The 25,930-nt window shown below is 41.7% G+C and overlaps 1 protein-coding gene across 1 annotated transcript; it reads left to right on the forward strand.

Annotated features, from left to right (window-relative positions):
• On the forward strand, positions 1 to 25,930 carry LOC132209619 (dendritic cell-specific transmembrane protein-like). Its single transcript, XM_059646344.1, is given in 8 exon segments — positions 1 to 222; positions 3,205 to 3,260; positions 12,222 to 13,011; positions 13,013 to 13,225; positions 17,550 to 17,885; positions 20,824 to 20,949; positions 21,093 to 21,202; positions 25,750 to 25,930. Coding segments are annotated over 8 exon segments (2,034 nt in total).

Below are 25,930 nucleotides of genomic sequence, written 5' to 3' on the forward strand. Positions count from 1 at the left end.
ATGGACATGATGAATGTAGCTGCCTTGACATCTTTGCTGCCAGAAGAAGACAGTGAAATTCAACCGAGATACTGCTGCCACAAGAGGCGATTTTCTGTGCAGTACACGTTGTTATATCAGATGCCAAGTCAGAGGAATCTGACTCAGTCCTATAAAGCCCCAGAGGCTCTCCAGCCATTGCCCTTGGACTTAGAGGGGAAGGAATATAATGATTGTAACAAGGTGAGCCAGCTGGGCATCATAGAATATGAGCTCTCTGATTGGGTCTGTTAATCTTGTCCAATCAGGGAGCCCTGGATGACAGATAAGAGATACTGGCGCTCTGATAGCTTACTCTGAAGAGGCAGTACTCAAGTCACAGACTGTGCATGTAAAAAAAGTGACTTGGTGATGGCATACTGGGTTCTCTGGATTTATTTCAAATACTCACCCATAATATTCACTGGGAACTCTACTGAGATCCTGAGGCTTCACTTAGAAATTACCACTGTGGTCCTTAATGGGTCCTACTCTTTCTCTTGTTATCCTTCTTCCCTTAATGTACCTGAAATTAATTTAAGGTTTTCTTTTGATTTGCTTGGCAGTATCTTTTCATATCCCTTTTAGCTCTCTTAATATCCCTTTAACGTTCCCTCTTCCACATTCTGTACAACTCTAGGGCCTCTGTTGTTTTGAGCCTTTGATATCTGTCATAAACCTCTCTTTATCTTTTAATCTAATACTGTGTATCTCATGATATCCCAGGTTCACATGATTTGATGATTCCAACCTTTTTCTTTAATCAAACATGTTGGTCTTGTACTCTATATAAGGTGTTCCTTAATATATATCCCAATGCTCTAAACCAGATTAACCTGAAAGTATGTGCACCCAGTCCACTGTGACAAAAGCATATCTGATTGTATAAAAATTAGCTTTCCCTGAGTAGAGAACTTTGATTTCAGTCCCATTTTTGTGCTTTTCCATGCCAATCTTGAATTTAATAGAGTGTGTTCCTCCACTGATACTTTAACCACTGCCCAGCTTCTTTACTTAAAATTAAGTCCAGGGCTCCCTGGTTGCTCCAGATCTTTTATACAATGACTATCTCAGTTAATGTCGATGACGTTGAAATCCTCTAACATCACTACCGTATTACTTTTCCATTTTCCCAAAACATGCATGTATATCTGCTCTTCTATTTCTCTCAACTGTTAGGGGGTCTCTATTAAATTCCCAGTAAAGTGATTGCTCTACATTGGTTTCTAAGTTCTATACATATGTTTTTATTTGAGGAGCCTTGCTACCTGCCATCCTTCCCTACTGCTGTAATAGATTCCCTGATTAAAATTGCAACACCTCTTCCTCTTAACACCTTCTTCCATCTCTGACCTGAACATTGCATTTCCTGGAACATTAAGCTATCAGTCCTGTCTCTCTATCAACCATGTCTCCATAGCAGCAATTACATTATGCCTCCATGTTTCATTTGTGCTTTCAACTCATCGACCTTGTTCATCACACTCCATGCAAGCTTGCCAAACTTCCTTGTGCCTAATTGGCCTTATATGACTATGCCTTCCTGATCCAGAACCAGAATAATTAACTGCAGGAGAGTTGGCTTCAATGCACTGGATAGACTGGAATAAAAGATTGGAGGGAAAAACAGAAACTGAACAATAGAATACCCCTAAAGAGGAGATGGCTCTGGTCTAGTCATAGGTATGTGCCTTCCAAAGGGTGAGTGACCAAATTCAGATTTCCCGTTGGTGGAAAAGAAGTTTGTAATTAAAATGAAGAAGATAAAGTATCTTTATAACAAGTATCAGATAGAAAATACAACTGAGAACCAAAGGATTACAGAAAGCTCAGAGGGGAGCTGGTAAATGATATAAGAGAAACAGACAGAGATTATGAAAAGTAAGACTGGTCACTAATATTAAGGAAAATCTCAATTTTTTGCTTTGACATGTTATTAGTAAAAAGATGGTAAAAGGGGCTTGGTTAATTAGAGGCCAAAGAGGGATTTGTATTTAAAGACGGGGGTGTGGTTAAAGTATTAAATTAATGCTTTGCATCAATCTTTACCAATGAGGCACAGGGCATGGTGACAAATGAGGAAACTCAGTCATTAGAAGGGTTCAAAATTATTAAGGAGGAAGCGTTGGATAAGCTGACAGTACTTACTTTTTACTAGGCTTGGGGCCTGCATCCAAGGATATTGAAGGAAAAGAGAGCAAAAATTGCAGGGACATTGAAGGCAGAGAGTGGTGGTGGAAGGATGTTTTTTCTGGCTGGAGGTCCATGGCTAGTGGTGTTCTACAGGATTTCTTATTGGGACCTCTGCTGTTTGTGATACAGCAGGATATAGATCAGTTGCGGATATGGGCAGAGAAATGGCATGTGGAGATAATCCAGGTACATGTGAGGTGCTCCAATTTGGAAGATCAAATGTTAAGTAAAAGATTGCTGTTAATGGCAGGACTCTGAACAGCATTGACGTACGGAGGGATTAGGGGTTCAAGTCTATAGCTCCCTTAAAGTGACCATACAAATAGACCAGATGGTAAAGAAGGCATATGGCATGCTTGCCTTTATTGGTCAGGGAATTGAATACAAGAGTCAGAATGTAATGTTGCAACTTTATAAGACTTTGGTTAGGCCAGTCTTGGAGTATTGCATTCAATTCTAGTCGCCTAGTTACCAGAAGGATGTGAAGGCTTTGGAGAGGGTGCAGAGAAAGTTTACCAGGATGCTGCCTGGATTAGAGAATATGATTTGAGGAGAGGCCAGAAAAAACTTGGTTTATTTTCTCTGAGGCAGCAGGCGCTTAGGGGAGACTTGATGGAAGTCTAAAAAGTTATGAAATATGTAGGTAGAGTTGTTTGTTCCACTTTAAACAGTTTAGAAACATTCCAACCGGAATGTTATGAATAGATTTGCCTAGGCACCTCACAATACTGAAGCAATCATCAATATGAACATAAGCCAGTACCAGTACAAAACAATTCCAACTTTATTAGGAACAAAGTTGCAATAATCTTTAGTACTAAACTAATTTTTAATACTATTTAGCCTCTTAAGGTTACAATACTTCCTGAGTCTCTTTAAGATTTGCACAGCTGCTCTGTCTCTGGCTCTGCTTCTGGGTCTGTGAAGCTGCTTTCTTCCTCTCTGTCTGGATGATCTGCTGGTTTCTGCATCTTTTCATGCTGGTCTCTTCAGAAGGCCTCAGGCCATTCCAGAGATTCCGAGGGCGGTTTCAAGAGCTTCCAAGAGAGGTCAGCAAGTGAATGCTGATTTTTTTATACCTTTTAGATGGTATTCTGGAACTTTCTATGGTTCTGGCCAATCAGGGAGATACACTTAAAGAAAGAGTCAATCATATCGATGGCACGCTACTGTCAGCTTCTTTGTGTAGCAGGACCTCATGCCTTTCTGCCTGTGCTCTCCTTTGTTTAATGGATTTGTAGCTAGCAGGAATGACTATTGCCTTTTACTTTATGCTAATGCCATTAGCACCTGGCTGCTGTGTTTGCAGGGTATCTGGTGTATGGGTTTCATGATTTCAGAGTTTTACTTGGTCCGTGTACTCAGCATCCCTTGCTGTTTGGCTAAATGAGCAACCTGTCAGTGTTTTAGCAGCCAGGTGACGAAGGAGCATGAGCTATTGAAGCTTGTGATTTCAAATAAACCTGTTGGACTATGACCTGGTGTCATGTGACTTCTGGTACCATTCTAGTTCTATGTTTTTTGACATTAACCACAACCTCTCGATCTTCCCAAGCCTGTGGAGGTGCCAGAAGATTGGAGAATTACAAATATCACGCCCTTCTTCAGAAAACATTGCAAGAATAAACCCAGGAATTACAGACCAGTCAGTTTAATTTCAGTTGTGGAGATGCTTCTAGAAACAATTGTTCAGGATGGAATTATTTGTTATGGTGGATTGATTTGAAAGAGCTATCATAGATTCCAAAAGGGGAAATCATATTCAACTAATTAGACAGGGCCAATCAGGGTAACACTGTTGATGTGGTGAAGGTGGACTTCCAGAAGGAGTTTGATACAGTATGACATGGCAGATGTGTGCAAAAGGTTAGCGCTCATGGGATAAAGGGTAAGCAGCAACATGCATATAAAATTGTTGGAGGGATAGGAAGCAGAATGTAGTGGTTAAGTGAATACTCTTTTGGGCTGGAGGAAGTACTATGGAGGTCTTCCTCAGGAATTGGCATTGGCACCCTTGCTTTTCCTGGTTCATGACCAAGTTCTTAAAATGTAGGAAACACTTTCAATGTTTACAGGTGATTCAAAACTTGGAAACATTGTAAACTGACAGTAGCGTGCCATCTATATGATTGACTCTTTCTTTAAGTGTATCTCCCTGATTGGCCAGAACCATAGAAAGTTTCAGAAAACCATCTAAAAGGCATAAAAAAGGGGAAGCACTAAATGAATATTTTTCAAGGGTATTCACTCTAGAAAACGATGACATTGTCGAGGAGAATACTGAGATACAGGCTACTAGACTGGGTGGGATTGAGGTTCATAAGGAAGAGGTATTAGAAATCCTACAGAGGGTGAAGATAGATAAGTCGCCTGGGCCGGATGGGATTTATCCTAGGATCCTCTGGGAAGTCATGGAGGAGATTGCCGAGCCTTTGGCATTGATCTTTAACTCGTCATTGTCTACAGGAATAGTGCCAGATGACCAGAGGATAGCAAATGTGGTTCCCCTGTTCAAGAAGGGGAGTAGAGACAACCCTGGTAATTATAGACCACTGAGCCTTATCTCAATTGTTGGAAAAGTGTTGGAAAAGGTTATAAAAGATAGGATTTATAATCATCTAGAAAAGAATAAATTGATTAGGGATAGTCAGCACGGTTTTGTGAAGGGAAAGGTCGTGCCTCACAAACTTTATTGAGTTCTTTGAGAAGGTGACCAAACAGGTAGATGAGAGTCAACCGATTGATGTGGTGTATATGGATTTCAGCAAGGTGTTTGATAAGGTTCCCCACAGAAGGCTATTGTACAAAATGCGGAGGAATGGGATTGTAGGAGATATAGCAATTTGGATCGGAAATTGGCTTGCTGAAAGAAGACAGAGGGTGGCAGTTGATGGGAAATGTCATCCTGGAGACCAGTTACTAGTGGTGTACCGCAAGGGTCGGTGTTGTGTCCACCGCTGTTTGTCATTTTTATAAATGGCCTGGCGTAGAAGGATGGGTTAGTAAATTTGCAGACGCCACTAAGGTCGGTGGAGTTGTGGATAGTGACGAAGGATGCTGTAGGTTGCAGAGAGACATAGATAAGCTCCAGAGCTGGGCTGAGAGGTGGCAAATGGAGTTTAATGCAGACAAGTGTGAGGTGATGCACTTTGGTAGGAGTAACCAGAAGGCAAAGTACTGGGCTAATGGTAAGATTCTTGGTAGTGTAGATGAGCAGAGAGGAAGCCACACCGGGTACAGTGGATGCAGTATACCACATTGGCAGATGTGCAGGTGAACCTCTGCTTAATGTGGAATGTCATCTTGGGGCCTGGGATAGGGGTGAGGGAGGACATGTGGGGGCAAGTGTAGCATTTCCTGCGGTTGCAGGGGAAGGTGCCAGGTGTGGTGGGGTTGGAGGGCAGTGTGGAGCGAACAAGGGAGTCACGGAGAGAGTGGTCTCTCCGGAAAGCTTCCTCTACATCGGGGAAACCAAGCGGAGGCTTGGAGACCACTTTGCAGAACACCTCCGCTCAGTTCGCAACAAACAACTGCACCTCCCAGTCGCAAACCATTTCCACTCCCCCTCCCATTCTTTAGATGACATGTCCATCATGGGCCTCCTGCAGTGCCACAATGATACCACCTGAAGGTTGCAGGAACAGCAACTCATATTCCGCCTGGGAACCCTGCAGCCTAATGGTATCAATGTGGACTTCACCAGTTTCAAAATCTCCCCTTCCCCTACTGCATCCCTAAACCAGCCCAGTTCGTCCCCTCCCCCCACTGCACCACACAACCAGCCCAGCTCTTCCCCCCCACCCACTGTATCCCAAAACCAGTCCAACCTGTCTCTGCCTCCCTAACCGGTTCTTCCTCTCACCCATCCCTTCCTCCCACCCCAAGCCGCACCCCCATCTACCTACTAACCTCATCCCACCTCCTTGACCTGTCCGTCTTCCCTGGACTGACCTATCCCCTCCCTACCTCCCTACCTATACTCTCTCCAACTATCTTCTTTTGTCTCCATCTTCGGTCCACCTCCCCCTCTCTCCCTATTTATTCCAGTTCCCTCTCCCCATCCCCTTCTCTGATGAAGGGTCTCGGACCGAAACGTCAGCTTTTGTGCTCCTGAGATGCTGCTTGGCCTGCTGTGTTCATCCAGCCTCACATTTTATTATCCTGGAATTCTCCAGCATCTGCAGTTCCCATTATCTCTGATACATTTAAGTCGTCATTGGATAAGCATATGGACTTGCATGGAATAGTGTAGGTTAGATGGGCTTGAGATCGGCACAACATCGAGGGCCGAAGGGCTTGTTCTGTGCTGTAATGTTCTATGTTCTAGAACAATGTAGAGCTCCCAAGTGTCAAACAAATTGGTGGAGTGTGTGAATTGGTAGCAGATCCAGCTCAATGTGGAAAACAATAGAGTGAGTTTAAACATTTTACATTGCTTGAATTCTCATTTTTTTTAGTTCTGGAGATTTAACCTCTCTACCTTAAATGAGCAAATAGTTTGAAGAGTTGAGGATGGGCAAATCTAACACTGCCATCTGTTGCTTCAAATTTTAATTTTCCTGAAAGCCATCAACAGAACATCACAAATCCTAGAAAATGATAGCCTCTATCTGAGACAAAACTAATTCCTTTGATGTGAACACAATTTCCCTCGGCCTTGATACTTCTGCGTTGTTCAACACTCCATTCTCCAGATCCTCTCTTTCAACTACTCTACAAAGCAACGAGTCTTTATTTTCCTAAAAACATCCGACAAAAATGATCTCATCAAGTTGTCTATCCCACCAGATAGAATAAGCTAGTAAAACATTAGCCGAAATCATATCTTCACTCTCAAGCTCCTTACATCATTAGAGGCAAAATTAACATGTTGGGAATTAAATTAATACAAGGGACTCCTTTCAAAAATAACACAGCAATATTAACAGAAGTTGCTGGAAAAGCTTTGCGGGTCTGGCAACATCTGTGTTTAAAAATCAGAGTTACCATTTCGCATCCAGTAACTCTTCCTCAGAACTCTAATCTTTTCTTCACAGATACTGCCAGACCTGCTGTGCTTTTTCCAGCAACTTCTGTTTTTTTGTTCCTGATCTACAGCATCTGCAGTTCTTTTGATTTTTAATGAAGTGACATATCGGTTCTTGTCTAAAAATTGTGAGTGAAAAGAATGGAACATGTCAAGCTGAGTGTGCCGGGTTACGGTCAGAACCAAATCTTTCAAAAAACTTGTTTTGTGACTTGGCATCAATTTCAGCATAAAATGTTATAACATCGAGGATTTCAATGTTTTAAATGACCTTTGTGCAATTATAAATAAATACATATTCCACTTATTCAGGCACTGTAGATTTTCATAGATTATCCAGTAGTTAATGCTGCCTTTTTTAAAATCCAATCCAAAGCCTTTACGTATCCTCTCCATAAATAGCACCTGTCATTTAAAGACACTTTGTGTAACTTCAAATTTAGTCACTGAGCAAACAGCTCGGTTACTGAGCTGTGACTTTGATTCAGCAATTTTACAAACGTGATACCAGTGTTTCTTCAGATTAGTTCGTTAGTAAATGTTTTACACTTATTTTGAAAATGATAAATGATTATGAATGACTGAAAATAGACTTTAGTTTTGTGTTCATTAACATAAATGAGTTGTAAATTCAGCCCTTCATGAACTTTCTAGCTCAAACCACTGAAACTCTTCCCAACGGTTTTATTAATTCTACACTTGGCTTTTCTGATGTCCTTCAATAGCTTCTTGCACTCATAGCCCAGTCCTCTATCCCAATCTACATTAATTTGGCATTGACTTGTTTTATGAGCTCCTTGGATACCAAACTCTCATTGTGTCCTCCAACAAAGTCCCACCTGACTCCACAGTTTCCTTCAGGTCACCTTCCCAGCTCAATGTCTACGTCTGGACTGCAGTGCAATCTCTGCTCCACCATTTACCATTAACTATTCTCCTCACTTCTTTATAAAATCCGCCCTATACTTCTAAGTCTTCTAAATTGCTCGAGTTTTCAGAGCTCTGAGATGCAGAGCGACCTGACTGACCTCATGAATTGTGTATTATTGCAAACAAGGCTGAAATTCCCCATTGCTAGTTGCTCCAAAGGGAAATTAAGAGTCAGCTTTGAGGCCCCATTTCTCTTTTTGATAGCAAAGAAAAGAATTTTGTAAAAGCACGGCAAGTTACAACACAGAAAAAGGACTCTCAGCCCATTGTATCTGAACTGATCAAATAAACTAGTTACCTATTCTAATCCCACCTTTTAGCATATAGTCCTTGACCTTGCAGATCAAAGCGATTCAGGTGAAGATCCAGGTTCCTTTTAAACGAGTTGAGGGGAGTCCTTCTCAACCAAAAGCCGGGCAGCAAATTCTAGACACCCACCTCCCATTGGGTGAAAATGTTTTTTCTCATGTTCTTTCTAATTCTATTACTAACCACCTGACTTTCTCTTTGTCTCTCTTGACCTGTCAGCAAATGTAAATTCTTGCTTGCAATGGATGCAATATCAGTTTCAAGGAGAAAAATTTTAAAAAGGGTGGTTCACATGTGGAATTAACTTCCTGAGGAAGTGGTGGATGTGCAATTAAAACATTTGAAAGACATTTGAATAAGTACATGATTAGGGAAGGTTTGGAGGGATATGGGCCAGGAGCAGGCAAGTGGGACTATTTAGTTTGGGATTATGTTCAGCATGGTCTGGTTGGACCAAAGGGTCTGTTTCCATGTTGCATGACTCTAAGACTATGATACACCATAGAACTTGCCTAAAGCTGAGGGCACCAAATAGCCATTGTAATGCAGCTGGCCAGTTATGCAAGGGAATTTGGGCCTCCATTTCAAGCTGGGTGTCAGCAATGAAAATGAAAATCAGGGGAGTTGAAAAATAATTTACATTAGTGGTGATTTAACATCATGCCCAAAGTCACAAATAGATGTACAAATCTCATAGATAATTGAAAATTCATCTAACTTTTAGAAAAAATATATTTGGAAACCCATCAAAAAATATAATCTTAAAGCCTGAAGAGAAATCTTCTGTTAATTTGAAAATTAATTGCTATTAATGCAATGTGGAAAATTGTGCCAACTGCATATGCTCAGAGCAAGCTTCATTCATCAGCTATATTCTTCAGCTTTAGGTTAAAGGATTAATTTCATCCCCAGTTATGATATCGATGGACACAAAATATCCTTATGAAGAGAGGTTGACTGAGCTCAGACTCTTTTCATTGCAGAAAAGGAGGAGGAGAGGGGACCTAATTGAGGTATACAAGATAATGAGAGGCATAGATAGAGTTGATAGTCAGAGACTATTTCCCAGGGCAGAAATGGCTAACACGAGGGGTCATAGTTTTAAGCTGGTTGGCGGAAAGTATAGAGGGGATGTCAGAGGCAGGTTCTTTACACAGAGAGTTGTGAGAGCATGGGCTGCGTTGCCAGCAGCAGTTGTGGAAGCAAGGTCATTGGGGTCATTTAAGAGACTGCTGGACATGCATATGGTCACAGAAATTTGAGGGTGCATACATGAGGATCAATGGTCAGCACAACATCGTGGGCTGAAGGGCCTGTTCTGTGCTGTACTGTTCTACGTTCTATGCTCTATACTGGGCAAAGTTTACACTATCAAGAGATATATTATTAAATAGGCCTACTTTTTCCCACTTGCGTGTCCAAGTCTGAAAGCAGGACAAATAAATAGATATCTGTAGCCTTCCTTGTATAGTAAGCTTGGGTATTACTTTTGATGCATTTATTTTGGTAATGTTCTTCATTTAAATATTTTTAAATTTTATTTACTAAAATGAAAAAAGTGCTTTTTCCCTGTCAAGATCCTGGGACAATGCAAAGCATGGTTGGAGGAAGATATGGCTGCCAATTTGTACACAAATTAATCTGCACAAATAGTAATTATTAAATGACCAGAATACTTAAGTTTTGGTGGTATTGATAAAGTGTTAAATGTTGGCCTAACAACCAGGAGAATTTCACACACTGTTATCCAGATGGTGCCTTGACATCCTTATGTCCATCTGGGAGGGCATACAGAGTCTATTTCTAAACTATAGCATCTCCTTCAGTGTGATCCATAACAGGCAGAAAATGAATGTGATTGGCACAGCAGTATGGAATAGCACATAGCTAACAGATTCCAGAGGCTTCCAACATTGCACTGGGGGTCTTTGTACAGGAGATGGAAAGAACAAGAGATTCTGCATCCACAGTCAGTCAGCAAGTCAATCTGTGATATTAAGAAATGCCTGGAGGCACCTGATATCTCAAAGATTATGGGGTCAGACAACATTCCAGAAATAGTATGGAAGACTTGTGCTCCTGAACTTACTGCACTCATACCCAAGCTGTTCAACTGCACCTAGCACCTACTAGACAATGTGGACAATTGCCCAGGTATGTCCTGTACACAAAATGCTTGGTGAATCCAAAGCTGACAATTACCGGCCGATCTGTATAATCTCGATCATCAGTAAAGTGATGGAACATATATCATGGTAATACTTTCATTTGACTCTTGTTTAGATATAACTTGCTCAGTGACACTCAGTTGCCAAGTCACTCAGTTCCCAGCCTTGGTTCAACCTAGACAAAAGAGCTAAACACCAGAGTGACTACCCTTGACATTAAGGCTGCACTTCATCCAGTGTGGCATCAAGGAGCCCCAGCAGAACTGGAATCAATGGGAATCAGGGAAATCTCTTCAATAGTTGGAATTATGTAGTCACATGAAGAAAGATGACAGTGGAAATTGGACAGCAATCATTTCAGCCCCAGGACATCACTGCAGAGATTTCACCTTCTTTTCAGGCTTACAGGCCGTGACAGTCCTCTAGATATCCTCTATCAGTCAGCCAAGCCAGCGTGCTGCCAACAATGCAAGCACAGGCCTTTGCTAAGGTGGTACAGTGCATGTTTAGGCCATCTGAGTCCAGATTTCAGTTTTCTTTATTACAAGTCAATGAATTCCATCAGCCAGGAAACAGTCAAAAGCAGTGATAAATAAAAGACAGGTACAAGAGGATTGCATATTGGTAATTAGTTTCATTCTGCCCAACGTAGAAACATCCAACCCAAAATTAGAGGGCATAGATTTAAGGTGAGAGGGAAAAGATTTGAAAAGGACCTGAGGTACAATTTTTTCACACAGAAGGTATGATATATGGAAACAGGTGCCAGAAGAGGGGGCAGAGGCAAGTGCAATTACATTATTTAACAAATATTTGAATTGGTACATGAGTAGGAAATGTTCAACATCCAAATGCAGGGCATTTTAGGAATTCCAGTTGGCATGGGCAAATTGGGCTAAGGGATCTGTTATTCTATCTCAATCAACAAGTTGGAAGACACTAGACGCATTAAGATTCATAGCCACATCACAGTAAGGTGAGCTTTACTCTGCAGCAGTTGACAGAGTTCAGTGATGCATTCAGAAGTAAAGCAAGAACACCTCAAATAATAGTCATCACCAAAGGTGCTCCCAAAACAGCCTTCCTGGGTTGTGATTTCCTATTGTGAGAACTTCTCCCCGACCTCCACCCTGTTCAAGCAGCTTGTCCTGCTCTATGTTCTACATTCTAGTATGCATCATCCCATAAGGAAGGCCTACGCCTGCATCCATTTTCAAGAACTAAAGCTTTGTGCAGGAACATTGAAGTCAGCATTAAATGATACATAATGATAAAGTTCTGGGCAAGGGTCACCAGACCGGAACGTTAACTCTGACTTTTTTCTTCACAGATGCTGCCAGACCTGCTGGGCTTGAACAGCAACTTCTGTTTTTGTAAATGATATTTGATCCCTGCTTATCTTAAAAACTTAAAACTGTAAATTACAGCAATAGAAGTGTTGCAGAATTGTAGAAACAGATAAAATAAATATGCCACTAAGGATTGTAGGTAGCTGATGACTTGTTTTATGTCTTTTCTAATGTGATTTCTGTTTGATTTACAGAGAACATTATTTGAAAAAAAATGCGTTGTTTCAGGATAATAAAGCAACAGTCAGAGATTCTTTGGGACCTGTTTGTGTCAGAACGGAAAGCCGGTCTGAAGAATATCTTGTGTCTGATTTCACTTTGCCTTCTGATGGGGCTAGGGACCTGTGGCATTCTCTATATATCTTTGCAAGCATTACATTGTAGCCTCATAGTGAGGCTGGCAGTGTGTGGAACCTTTGTTGCCATCATTCCTGGGGCTTTGTTTCTGTCAAAGTACCTCAAATGCTTTATTCTAATCATCCTCATCTCATGTGGAACACAGCAAGGACGGAATGCTCTAATCACAGCTGGCACTGGTGTAGTGGTCTTCAACTGTGCCCAAAACAGCTTTCATAACTTAAAAGAATTGTCACAACGCATCATCTGCTACTTGGAAGGTAAGATGTCATCTATCAAAGATCTTCTGGAAAGATATATTAAAGTCATTAACTGGTTGCCCAAATCTCTAAATGAGCTTGCACAAAAATTAAACATTTCAATTCCTTCCGATGTTGCAAGACAGCGAATAGGTAAAGAGCTGCAAGCTTACCTCAATGAAACAAAACATCACTTGGAGAACCTCAGTTGCCGCATCATATCAACATTTGACAGTGTTCTCATGGTTTCCAAAAGTGTAATAGCCACATTTGGTCTTTTGAGGGTCTTAGTAGCCACTGGGCTGTATGTCAGGAAGTATTTACACAATACAGAGTTCGAAAATGTATTCATCACCAAGCACTTTGTAGAGCTGGAAGAAAGGAGAAGCAAGCAAGGGAAAGCTGCTGTGCTTCCACTCACAAAAAAAAGAGAGAAAACATTTAATTAAGATCCCATCACTGAAATTAATGGCAAAGGAATGAAAAAACACTGTAAAATTCTTTGCTCCTATTTTGGCAAACCTGTTTCTTTGGGCAATTAGTATACCGATTGATTATGGACTGTATCTGCTCATTTCTTCAATAAGAATACATTTTGTGTCTCTGCCTACTATGGGCCTTAATTTGTCCCCACAAGTAAGTAACAGAAAGTCTGCATAGCTTTTAGAGCAGCAATTGTTTCAAATATGTACTATAAAAATAATAGACCTTTGAAACTTGATAGTTTGTATTGTGATCAATATGTCAAACAAGCTGATTTGAAGGTTCTGCGGGGGACAGTTTCCAGCATAATAGAGGGAACTAAACACCCGTGAAAGTTCTGTTTCTGAAGAAGGGTCACAACTCAAAACATCAGCTTTCCTGCTCCTCTAATGCTGCCCGGCCTGCTGTGTTCCTCCGACTCCATGCTGTCTTATCTCTGAGATACATGAAAGGCTTCTGTTTCTCTTTGTCTTGACTAGGTCAATGAGGAGGCTACACATGAGCAATAAAGAAGAAAGGGTCTCCTGGTGTTCTTGTTTCTATCCAATCCTGTCACCTATGGTCATCCTACAATCTATCAGCTATTCAGAGGTTTTGGTTGAGAGCAGCAGGTGGTGTGACAGTCCCTCCCCCAATCTTGATTAGAAGACCCAGCCACAATACAAACAATGGTTCTGAAGATGAGTCAGACAGGATTTGAAAGATTAACCACGTTTTTCTCCCCACAGATGCTGCCAGACCTGCAGAGTTTCTCCAGCACTTTATGTTCTTATTAGCAGAATGCCAGCAACCATTGTATTTTGATTTTATACATGATGGTTACTTGAATCTATGAAAATGCCCAAGGTTTGTTTAATAAAATTTTCCTGTTTCTACATCATCTTATGTTGAGAAGAAATTGTAGGATTTGTAGAAATTAGAATATTATAATCAATGGGCAGTAAACACAACTTTTAATGATCTTGTATAATGATTTAGATAGAATTGGTCACTGATGCACATTTTATTATTTAATGAACTGACATCAGACAGTTTACACCATCTACAAACTGCTTAACTGATCATAAGATACCACCCTATATTTAAATAATGATAAAACCTTGAACAGTTGTAAAGCAAACCATGGAATGTTACTTGGAATGGAAAGGCTTAACATTGAGGAAAGCTTAGATTGTTTTCTTCAGAATATGGATACTTATTTGAGGTGTATTGATTGTTAAAAACAAAACTCAGACATACCTCTGGAACAGAGGGGCTTGAACCCAGTCTTCTGACTCAGAGGTGGGGTCACTACCATTGTGCCACAAGGGCCCCATGTAATTGCAGTGTATGTAATGATTGTAGGCCTAGGTAGGGTGAATATAAGAATCTGTTTCCCTTAGCAAGCAACCAATAACCAGGTGCAAAGGCTTAAAGTAACCGCAGGAGTACTAGGGTAATGAGGAGAATGCTTTTCATCCTAAATGGTGATTAGGTTTTAATAATCACTGCCTTACAGCGTTTCAGAGGAAGCAGTTTTCTCTATATCTCAGAAAATCTTGGACATGTTCCAAGTGTTGCAAAATTGAAGAGTGCTCTTCTTCAACTACCACAATCCAAACAGTATAAATTTCTCCTTCCTAACAACTAGTTCTTGAATTCATCCTAGTGACTGGGAGAATACATTTATAATTAGAAAAAACAAGATCTGTTTATAACAAGCAATAGTAGGAACTGCACATGCTGGAGAAACTGAGATAAGAAGGTGTAGAGGTGGATGAACACAGCAGGCCAAGCGGCATCAGAGGAGCAGGAAGGCTGACGGTTTGGGCCTAGACCATTACTCAGAAATGGGGGAGGGGAAGGGTGTTCTGAAATAAGTAGGGAGAGAGGGGGAGGCGGATAGAAGATAGATAGAAGAGAAGACAGGTGGAGAGGAGACAGTTCAAAGAGGTGGGGATAGACCCATAAAGATGAGTGTAGGTGGGGAGTTAGGGAGGAGATAGGTCAGTCCAGGGAGGACGGACAGGTCAAGGGGGTGGGATGAGGTTAGTAGGTCGGAGATGAGGCTTGAAGTGGGAGGAGGGGATAGGTGGGAGGAAGGACAGGTTAGGCTTGTGGGGACAAGCTGCGCTGGTTTTGGGATGTGGTGGGGAAGGGCAGATTTTGAAGCTTGTGAAATCCACATTGATACCATTGGGCTGCAGGGTTCCCAAGCAGAATATAGTTGTTGTTCCTGCAACCTTCGGATGCCATTGTTGTGGCGCTGCAGGAGGCCCAGGATGGACATGTCATCTGAGGAATGGGAGGGGGAGTTGAAATTGTTCGCGACTGGGGGATGCAGTTGTTTAGTGCGAACCGAGCGTAGGTGTTCTGCAAAGTGGTCTCCAAGCTCCACTTGGTTTCCCGGTGTAGAGGAGGCCACAACGGGAACAGTGGATTCAGTATACCACATTTGCAGATGTGCAGGTGAACATCTGCTTGATGTGGAAAGTCTTCTTGGGGCCTGGGATGGGAATGAGGGGGGAGGTGTAGGGGCAGGTGTAGCACTTCCTGCTGTGGCAGGGAAAAGTGCCAGGTGTGGTGGGGCTGGTGGGGAGTGCGGAGCGGACAAGGGAGTCACGGAGAGAGTGGACTCTCCGGAAAGCAGAAAAGGGTGGGGAAGGAAAAATGTCTTTGGTGGTGGAGTCGGATTGTAGATGGTGGAAGTGTTGGAGGATGATGCATTGGATCCGGAGGTTGGTGGAGTGGTACATGAGGACAAGGGGGATTCTGTTTTGATTGTTATTGTGGAGAGGGGGTGTGAGGGATGAGTTGCGGGAAATGCGGGAGACACAGTCGAGGGCGTTTTCGACCACTGAGGGGGGAAATTTGCGGTCCTTGAAAAACAAGGACATCTGAGATGTACGGGAGTGGAATGCCTCATTCTGCAGCATCTGTATTATTTAAAAATGAATGACTTCAAAAATCTGAGATGCAGAGAGATTTAGTTGTTCTGGTGTAAGATTCACAAAAGGTTAGTGTGCAGGTACATCATATAACCAATAAGGCTAACTGGATTCTGTCCTTTATTACAAGAAAAATTGAACATGTAGGTAGGGAGTTTATACTTCAGTTATATAGGGCATTGGTGAGACCACATCTCACTGTGAATATACTGTGAATAGTTTTTTCCTTTTATTTAAGAAATAATGCAAATATATTGGAGGCAGTTCAGAAAATGTTTACTAGAGGGATAACTGGAATGAGCCTGTTGTCTTACGTGGAAATGTTCAACAGACTGGGCTTGTTTCCTCTGCTGTTTAGAAGAGTGTGTGGTCACTTGATAGAAATGTATATAATCCAGAATATAATTAACAAGTTGGACGTGGAAAAGATGTTTCTTCTTGCGGGTCAGCCCAGGACTAGGAGACGCTGTTTTAAAATCAGTAATCACCCATTCAAAACACAGATGAGAAGAATTCTATTTCTCACAGCTGTGGACTAACTTTGGAATGCTCTGCCTCATTAGATGGTAGAAACGGGGTCATTTAAATATTTTTGAGATAGAGGTTGATGGATTCTTGTCAGCAGAGAATTAAGGTTATTGAGGTAGATGTAAATGTCGATTTCAAAACGTAAACAGATGAGCCATGATCTTACCAAAAGGTAGATCAGACTGGCAGGGCCCAGTGGTATTCTTCTGCTCCTATTTCATATGTTTGCAAACTTAACATATTTTAAGTCATGTTTGAGTGCACTTATTGATACATTATACCGATGCTTAGGATATATGTTATATTGTAACTGGACAATGCAAGGCCAAACAAATTTGCAGCCCAGAAAGACGCCATCGGGTATATTGAGTCTGCTCCAACTCCATCAAAGACCAGTCCAGTCACTCCCACTCCCCATTCTATTTTCACATCCTGCATTTCTTTTGCATTTCAGGTATTTATTCAATTCCCTTTTGTAAGCTACTGATTCTCCGAGATCGTGTATTCCAAATCATAATTACTCATTGCATACTTCAGCCATTGGAAATAGTTTCTCTTGTTTACTCTTTTTTTTGGCATTAATTCAGGGGATTTTGGTGTCACTGGCTGGACCAGCATTTGTTGCCCATCGCTTGTTGCCTTTGAGGTGATAGTGGTGAGCTTGAACCACTGTAATCCATTTGCTGCAGGGAAACCCACAATGCAACTAGGGGTGGAGTTCCAGGGTTTTGACCCAGTTACACTGAAGGAGCGTGATATATTTCCAAGTCAGGATAATGACTGGCTTGGAGGGGAATTCACAACTGATGGTGTTCCCATGTATCTGCTTCACCTGTCCTTCTAGATGTTAGTGGTCATAGATTTAGAAAGTAAAACTCAAGAAAATTTGGTGAATTCCTGCAGTGCATTTTGTAAATGTTATGTACAGCTGCTCTTGAGCATTGGTAGTGAGAGAGTGGATGTTTGTGGATATGGTGCCAATCAAGGGTTCTGGATGGTTTCAGTTTCTTGTGTGTCATTAGAACTTCGGTTATCCAGGAATACACATTAACAGACGTGTTTATTTCTTTTATTTTCTATACGCAAATATTTCATATGGTGTACCTTTGTTTCCGAGTGATTGCTTTCCTGAACCAACTCTTACAATTAATGACATGTGGATCCCACTCACTGCAATAACATCAGCCCTTGTGTTACTCACCTTGCTTTCTGCCAAATTTGCAACATTGAAAATATTGATCTTGTCATCATTTTACCCAGAAGCTCAAAGGGATCGTGCATACTTTTTGCATGAAGACATAATCAGGAAAAGATTAAAATGCAATATCAAGAAGTCTTTGAATGTGATGGTCAACACGGTAAGATGACAAAAGTTGGTATCTATTACTTTTCAGTCATGGTATAGTTTCTTTGTGCCCCTTCACCTTGCCATGTAAATTCATTGTCAGGGCTGATATATGAATAATATTTATTAAAGTTTAGCTACTGTGGACCATTTCCAAGTTACCTTTGATATAATCAGAAAATACTGCTTCATAAAGAAAGGGAAAGAGCTGCAGGAGTAAAGCGGTAAAAAGTAAATCACATGGTAAGGTGAAGGGGCATATAGAAATTATGGTATGACTGAAAATAGTTCTGTTGCAAAGAACAGGACATTACGTATTAATATAGTTTGCTCCCAGTACAGTGTAACTGCAAATCTGCATCAATGACAGCATTCTCTCTGACAGTATCTGTACCAATCAGAGTCCAGTTGCCAATTAATCAAACTCTCCTGTCATGCAGGTGGTTTGCCCCTTGAAATGGTATTCTTGCAAATTATCCTGATGCATGATGAAAAGCTTTGATAAAATGTCTTTTTTTCAAACATACTTAAAAAAAATTATGTGGGTGTTTGTAGTGATAGATCCAGGTGAATATCATTGACTATGAAGGAAATCAATTTAAACAGGAGGTTTAGAATCACCTCAGTTCAGGAGAATGACTCTGAGCTGGCTGATATGTAGTGTGCACAGGCAAATAAAGGGTGATTTGGTGATGGGTTGCTGGCCTCTGTGTAGTTATTTCACTGGTGACAAGAGAAAATAGTACATGCCTGAAGAACATTTCACTTGCTACAGTCATCCTTGAGTTAGGGTAAGTATTTCTGGCATCATGCCTTTATTTGGGAAGCTTGACTCATTTGATCCTGCTGTTGAAGGCAGTATGTGGAAAGAATGCAGAATTGTTTCTGGCAAATTACATTGGGGCAGGTGAAAAGCAACGAATAATCCTTTTAACTGCTTGTGGGCCTGCAACATTGTCGATTAAAAGGAGCTTAACTTTCCCATAGGCACTTGATACTAAAACCTTCCAAGAGTTGACTGAGTTGGTTAAGGAATACTACAACCTTAAACCTCCTCTAATCCTGAGACACTCTTGGTTTTATTTAGCTGTTAGAGAATCGGGGGAATCCATACAGGGATTTTTAATAAGGTTATGACGATTGGCAAAGGCATGTGATTTTGGGTTAACTCTGAATGAAATGCTGAGAGACTATTTGGGATGTGGGATTAATCACATAACCATGTAGAAGTGGTTATTAGCTGAAATCCAACTGCACTTCAAACAGACACTGTAACTGGCTTTATCATTAGAAAGTGTGGCAAGTTGAGCATGGGAGCTACAGGGCATCCCGATGGAAGTGGGTACCCCCGCCAATCTGACTGAGCTGGGGGAACACCACCTGAGTGTAGGCAATCACGCAAGCATTTCCCGAGCAGAGGGTTCCTAGGTCTGTCCACAGCAGAATCCCACAACAAAGCCAAGACTCAGCGAAGTGGCTAAAATGTTCTTCAGAATCTTGGCCAGCAAGTCATTGTAGATGCTGCCAAATACAGACTTGAGACAGCAAAGCAGGCCTGTATGAGAAAGAAAACCCATAGGCCAGTACCCAGGACAGTGCACACACTGGAGACTACCCCTATTAAACAATTAAATTGCTTAGCAATGACCAAATAAGAACTGATTAAAATTGTTTGATTGAATGGTCACCCAGTTCCCATGGAGGTTGACACTGGTGCAGCTGTATCTGTGATTGCAGAGGTGTGTTTAACAAGATTAATTTGGGACTCCAACCCTTAAGATTGTGTAAGAGATCATCCAAACTGAGAACATATCCTGGGGAACCCTTGCAGGTTAAGGGTACGACTTCGGTTCTTGTCTGCTATGAGACGTGCAGTTACTACTGATATTAGTAAAAGGCTTTGGCCCTATTGCAACAGAATTCACCTAGGCTGGCTCAATATTTTTTCAATTAGAAAATAGCTGCCTTAGTGAAGATCTAGTGAAATATCCAGGAGTTTATCAGGAAGGGCTTGGGACTTTTAAAGGGGCCAAAGCCACTTTACATGTTGACCAGGAAGCAATTCCAAGATTTTGCAAGGCTCCCCGGCGCCATTTGCCTTGCAAGCAAAGGTAAAGGTGGAAATCTGGAGGCTGGAGAGCGAAAGAATCATCAAATCAGTTTGCAAAACGGACAGCACCAGTTGTACCGATTGTAAAGCCTGATGGCTCAGTTCGCCTTTATGGAGATTTTAAGCAGACAGTAAACTGCTCCTTACTGCTGGACAAATACCCACTCCCTTGCATAGAGGACTTGTCTGCAAAGTTGATGGGGAGGCTGTCCTTTACGAAGCTGGACATGAGCCAAGCATACTTGCAATTGCGACTGGATGAGGAGTCCCAGAAGTAAGGGTTTATGCCAATATGCAAAACTGCCATTTGGGGTATCATCAACCTGCACCCTTTGCCAGTGGGCCTTGGACATTTTACAAGGGCTACCTCAGGTTTCCATTTATCTGGCTGGCATACTAATAACAGGGAAGACTAATAAAGAGCACTTGAACAACTTGGACATAGTGGTTAAATGTTTCCCACAGGCAGGTGTGCATCTTAGACAGAAAAAATGTGTTCCAGGCACCCCAAGAGATCTACTTGGGTGGCAGAGTCAACAAAACTGGGTTACATCTGTTGGAAGATAAAGTGAGGGCAAACAAAGGAGCCCTGGCACCCGTGTCCATACCGGATCTTAGGTCTTTCCTTGAGTTAATGAATTATTACGGAAAATTCATACGTAATCTGGCCTCCACCCTTAACACCTGCTATTGTAAAAGGGTTAGCCTTGGCAATGGCCACATACCAAGAAGTAGCCTTTAGGGAAGCAAAAAAGCAGCATCATCATCTCAAATATTGACCCACTACAATCTGAAGTGAAAGATAGCACTGACATGCGATGCCTTATCATATGGCTTTAAGGTAGTGTTGGCTCACCATAGGCCCAATGGAGAGGAGTGTTCAATCATGTACACTTCCCAGATTTTCGCTGATGGTGAACACAAATATGTGCAGATAGGGAAGGAAGAGTTGGCTGTCATCTTTAGAGTGAGTAAGTTCCACCAGAACCATTACAAACACGAATTAGTCATAGTAACAGATCACAAACCCCTGCTAGGGCTATTGAAGGAAGACAAGGCAGTGCTGCCCATAGCTTCTGGTAGAAATCAGCTTTGGGCCCTTATTCTCAGCACATACAACACAAGTTAGAACACCATCCAGGAAGCCAAGTGGCGAATGTGGATGCCTTGAGCTGTCTCCCACTGGTAGATACTCCACCAGTGGTACCTACCCTGGAAGAGTCAGTTTTGGTTTTAAACTTCCAGGTCACCCTTCAAGTCACTACTGACAATATTCAACTGTGAATACAAGAAGATCCTATCCTATCGGAACTAAGACGGTTGGTGGTAATGAGAGAAACAGAAGGGCCATCTCAACCCGGATTGAAACCTTTTTGGACCCAGCGAGACCAGATCACCGTAGAGGATGGCATATGACTATGGAAAGCAAGGGTGTTTGTACCAACTAAAGGTCACCACCAGATACTGGCTGAAATCTACCAGGTTCATTTAGGAGTTTCCAAGATAAAGATGCTAGCAAGAAGCTATGTCTGATGGCCAGGGTTGGTTGCCAACATGGCTGTATCGGTGGGACAGTTTGGTAACTAGGACAAAAATTGCCACCAGCTGCACCCCCACATTTGTGAGAATGGCTGGGTTAATCCTGGACTCGTTTGCATGTTGACTATGCCGGTCCTTTCATGGGTTCAATCTTCCTGATCATTATGGCCACCTATTCAAAGTGGTTGGAAGTGTATAAATTTTTTCAGCAAACTCAGGGATGATGATTGAGACGTGAGTCTGTGAGCATTGTTCACAATACATAGACTCATGGAAGTATATGTCATGGACAATTGGACGTCATTTACCAGCAGGGAATTCAAATAGTACCTAAAGTCGAACTGCATTCGGCACATAAAGACAGGTCCACACCATCCATCATTCAATGGTCTAGCAGAAAGAGTGGTCCAAACATTGAAGGCATGCTTCAAGAAGCAGCTGACAGCATCACTGGATACCAAACTGTCCCAGTTCCTGTTCAATTACATGGCCTTCCCTCACACAACTGTAGGGTTTTTTCCAGCAGAGTCACTGATAGGGAGAAGACTCCGCACCAGGGGTTAAACCTGATATTCCCAGGCCTGGGAGGAGGGTGAAACCACAGCAGGAATGCCAATGCCAGCTACAGGCCTCCTTTAAGTGAGAGAAACAATTTAATGAAGTTTGGTGCTGGAACCATGGAAACGGCTCTGTATGGGTATGAGGTGAGGTTGATATGAAGTCACGTCCCAAGACTAGTGAAGTTCGGGCAAGTGATACAGTCCTGAAACAAACATGTAGATCATCTGAAAGCGTTGTCAGCTTGCAAACGGGGCCGGAGCAAAATGTACTTGGACCCTCAATACAGCCAGAAGGCCCATCAAAAATCATAGATTCTCCCTCTCAAGCCAGTGTCAGGGGAACCTCACAGTTTAAGATAAATGTAGCCTTGATACCATTACGGCCGGAAGAAGGGGAGGAAACGCTCATAAGACACTCCAGATGCAAAAGGCATTATGTTCCACCCATGTTAGAGATCAAATCAGAGGAACTGGACCTGAGGTGAAATGTCTCAGGAAAAGCTACAAGAGACTGACCAGACCTAATCCCTAGATTTACGGGGGTAGGGTATGCAGATATAGTGACTGGAACTGGGTGGATCTTGGTTCTTAATTGGGGCTGTTAACCCAGGCCAATCAGGAAAGCCCTGGCTGACCAATATGAACTGTAAATTTAGAATCTCTTCAGTTCAGGGGACTAACTCCACGCTGGCTCTGTGCAGTTATTTCAGTGTTCAATAGTCTCATGTTACTGAGTGATATCACTGAACCAGTCCCATCCAATCCACAGCAGGAATTTTAACTGGTTTCTCATCTCCTAAATCAAGTGCACAGCACAATTGTCTACACAGCACAGCTATCCGAGAGAGAAACAATTGCCCATCAATTAGCGCGTTTGCTCATCGCTATCTGTTACCACTCAATCATGGCTGTTTAATCTCTTTACTAAACAAGTATCGATCTATCTCTCTGTCTTAATTACATTCAATGACAAAATGGCCTTCTCTGGCAATGAGTTCAACAGATTAGCCACCCTCAGGCTGAAGAAATTCTTCCTCATCTCAGTTTTAAAGGGTCATTCCTTCAATCTGAGGTTGTGCCCTCAGGTTCTAGTCTCTCCTACTAGTGTAAACATTTTTGTCACTTCCACACTATCCAGGCCTCTCAATATTATGAAAGTTTCAATGAGATTCCCCCTCATCCTTCTAAACTCCATTGAATAGAAACCAAGATTCCTCACACTCCTCATATGATAAGCTTTTCATCCCTGGGAACATTCTTGTGAACTTCCCCTGGATCCCCTCCAACGCCAGTGCATTATTCCTTAGATAACACTGCCCAAAATTGCTCACAATATTCCAAATGCAGTCTGGCCAAAGCCTTATCCAGCCTCAGCAGCACAACACTGCTCATGTATTTTAGCACTCTTTAAATGAATGTTAACATTGCATTTGCTTTCTAAACTGTCAACTCACCTACAGGATTAACCTTAAGAGAATCCTGAACTTAGACTCATAAGTCCCTTTGTGCTTCAGATTTCCAAAGTCTTCCCCATTTTGAAAATAGTCTACATCTTTATTCTTCCAATGAAAATGCATAACCTCACATTTTCCCACATTATATTCCATCTGCCACTTAGTTGTCCACTGTCCTGGCATGTCCAAGTCCTTCTGCAGCCTCCCCGCTTCCTGAACACTACCTGTCCCTCCACTTATCTTTGTGTCAGCTGCAACCTTGACAACAATGGTCTCAGTTCCTTCCTTACCACAACCTTGTAAAACTCTCAATGTTGACAGCTCTGTCAACAGAACACCAGCTTTTGGAATAGTAGACAAACAATGATAATGGCCACAGTTATCAAATCTAAATGTTGAAATTGAAAGATGAGGTAGTATTTTCTGCACTTAAAGCTGATTGCCTCTCAATAAATGGATAGGGCCTGGATGTTTTCATTTTTTCAAAAACAGTAGAGCCTTTTTCAGAGCTTTCAGTACATTGAAGTCCCTTCTAACATATTTTTCCGTATTTATGAAAGCGTCACTTCCTCAAATGGGAAAAGTAATGTAATGACTTAATAGCAGTAATATACTTACATAACGGTAGTTAATATTATGATCAAGATACATCTGTCGAACAGATCTCTATGATGAATTGTTGCATTAAAAACACATCTACATTAAAATACATTATCTGAGAGTGACATTTGAAGGTGTCAACATATTTTACACTGACCTTTCAGAATATTCCTGACCCCTGACACCTCAGCTGGTTTCCCCCAGTGGTAATGAAATCGCAAAGGAGGTGTATTTAAGGGTCTCCAAAACTTGCATGAGCACACGGAAATAGTCTGCCGGCGAAGAAACAGTTTTCCTGTGATTCTCATTGAAGATTCCCAACCTTGGAAATGGTGCGTGCATAATTTTCACCAAAAGTCTGAGGTTTTAAGGCATTTTTTGAAAATTATTTTTCTTATGATTTTGAAATAACTCCCATTTGTACTACATTATTCTTGAGGAATAGATACTTGGTAAGTGGTTATGAAAGATACATGCTGTGGCATGAGAGTGGCATAGATAAGAGATCTGAGGGGATGAATGTGGAAGAAGGTGGTCGAAGGTATAGGGGCATAAAGTGGCATAGGCAGTGTGAGGAAGCATGGGGTGCCATCGGAAGAGTGGCTGAAGGATAGGACTGTCAATGTGGGTTCAGGGAGCCTTTAGTGCCTGATGGGCACTAGGCTGCTCTATTGGAGAACCAAAGTGGGTCTTCTAATCTTCCCATCTTCACATCAAAACTCCACATACTCTCTGTTGTGTTTCACAAAATGCACTGTGAACACAGAGTTTGTGTGAAAAGGTTATTTGCTGGCCAAAGAGTCAGATGATGAAGGCATTATTTTGGAAGACACAAAAGTGTGGAGGTCAGGTTTTCCTAGCACATATGAAAATCTGGACTGAGGTCTATAACTGAACAAAGACATTTCAAGATCTCAGCCTCAGTACAAACAAAAACTTGCTATTGTGTGTACATCAAGAAATGGCATTCACTGTTTTATGCTCTTATATTCTGACTGTTAGTTAATTTCTCTTCAAGAGAATGGAGATATTCAGCAGTGAACAGAAAAGAATAAAACTCGAAGCAGGCATTGGTAATTCAGCCCCTTTAACCTGCTCCGCTATTTAATATGAGCATAGTTTTAACTCGACGTTGCTGAATACTCCCCACAACTCATTACTAATTAAAAGTCTGTTCATCTGCTCTATAAATTTATTCAATATCCGGTGTTCACCAGTCTCTGGGGTAGTGACTTCGACAGAATTATGACCCCTTGACAGAAGGAATTTCTCCTAATTTATTTTAAATCTGCCACCTCATTCCCTAAAACTACGATCTCTCTTTTGGGATTGCACAGCAAGGTAAACATCCAATTCCACATCTATTTTGTTGCTTCCCTTTAATATCTTTTCCTGAGTCTTCTAAAGGCCTATTTCCAGCTTCTGATCAATCAATCCAATGCTAGATTTTATCTTCCGAAATTTGAGGCATTGCCTGTGGTTGAACATAGCACCAGATTCTGTTGTGGAAGGTGGCAGCGTCTGCGTGATTTTAGCAACATTTTAAAACTTTTCTTGCACCTTCATGATTAATAACGGCTCAATCTATGAGCAGGGGAATCTTTGTAATTCTAGCTGTGACCACAATACTACCCCTCTAACTATGCTGACCATCAGTGCCGATTCTCTGGGTCCACTAGTTATGTATCCATACCATGTTCAGAAATCCCAAGAGCTGACCATATTTTTACATCTGAACTCATGCATGAGGAACCTTGATGATAACAGCAACCCTGAAAGGCAGCAAGACGAATAA

The sequence above is a fragment of the Stegostoma tigrinum genome, chromosome 5 (assembly GCF_030684315.1).
Source record: "Stegostoma tigrinum isolate sSteTig4 chromosome 5, sSteTig4.hap1, whole genome shotgun sequence".
Taxonomy (NCBI): Eukaryota; Metazoa; Chordata; class Chondrichthyes; order Orectolobiformes; family Stegostomatidae; genus Stegostoma; species Stegostoma tigrinum.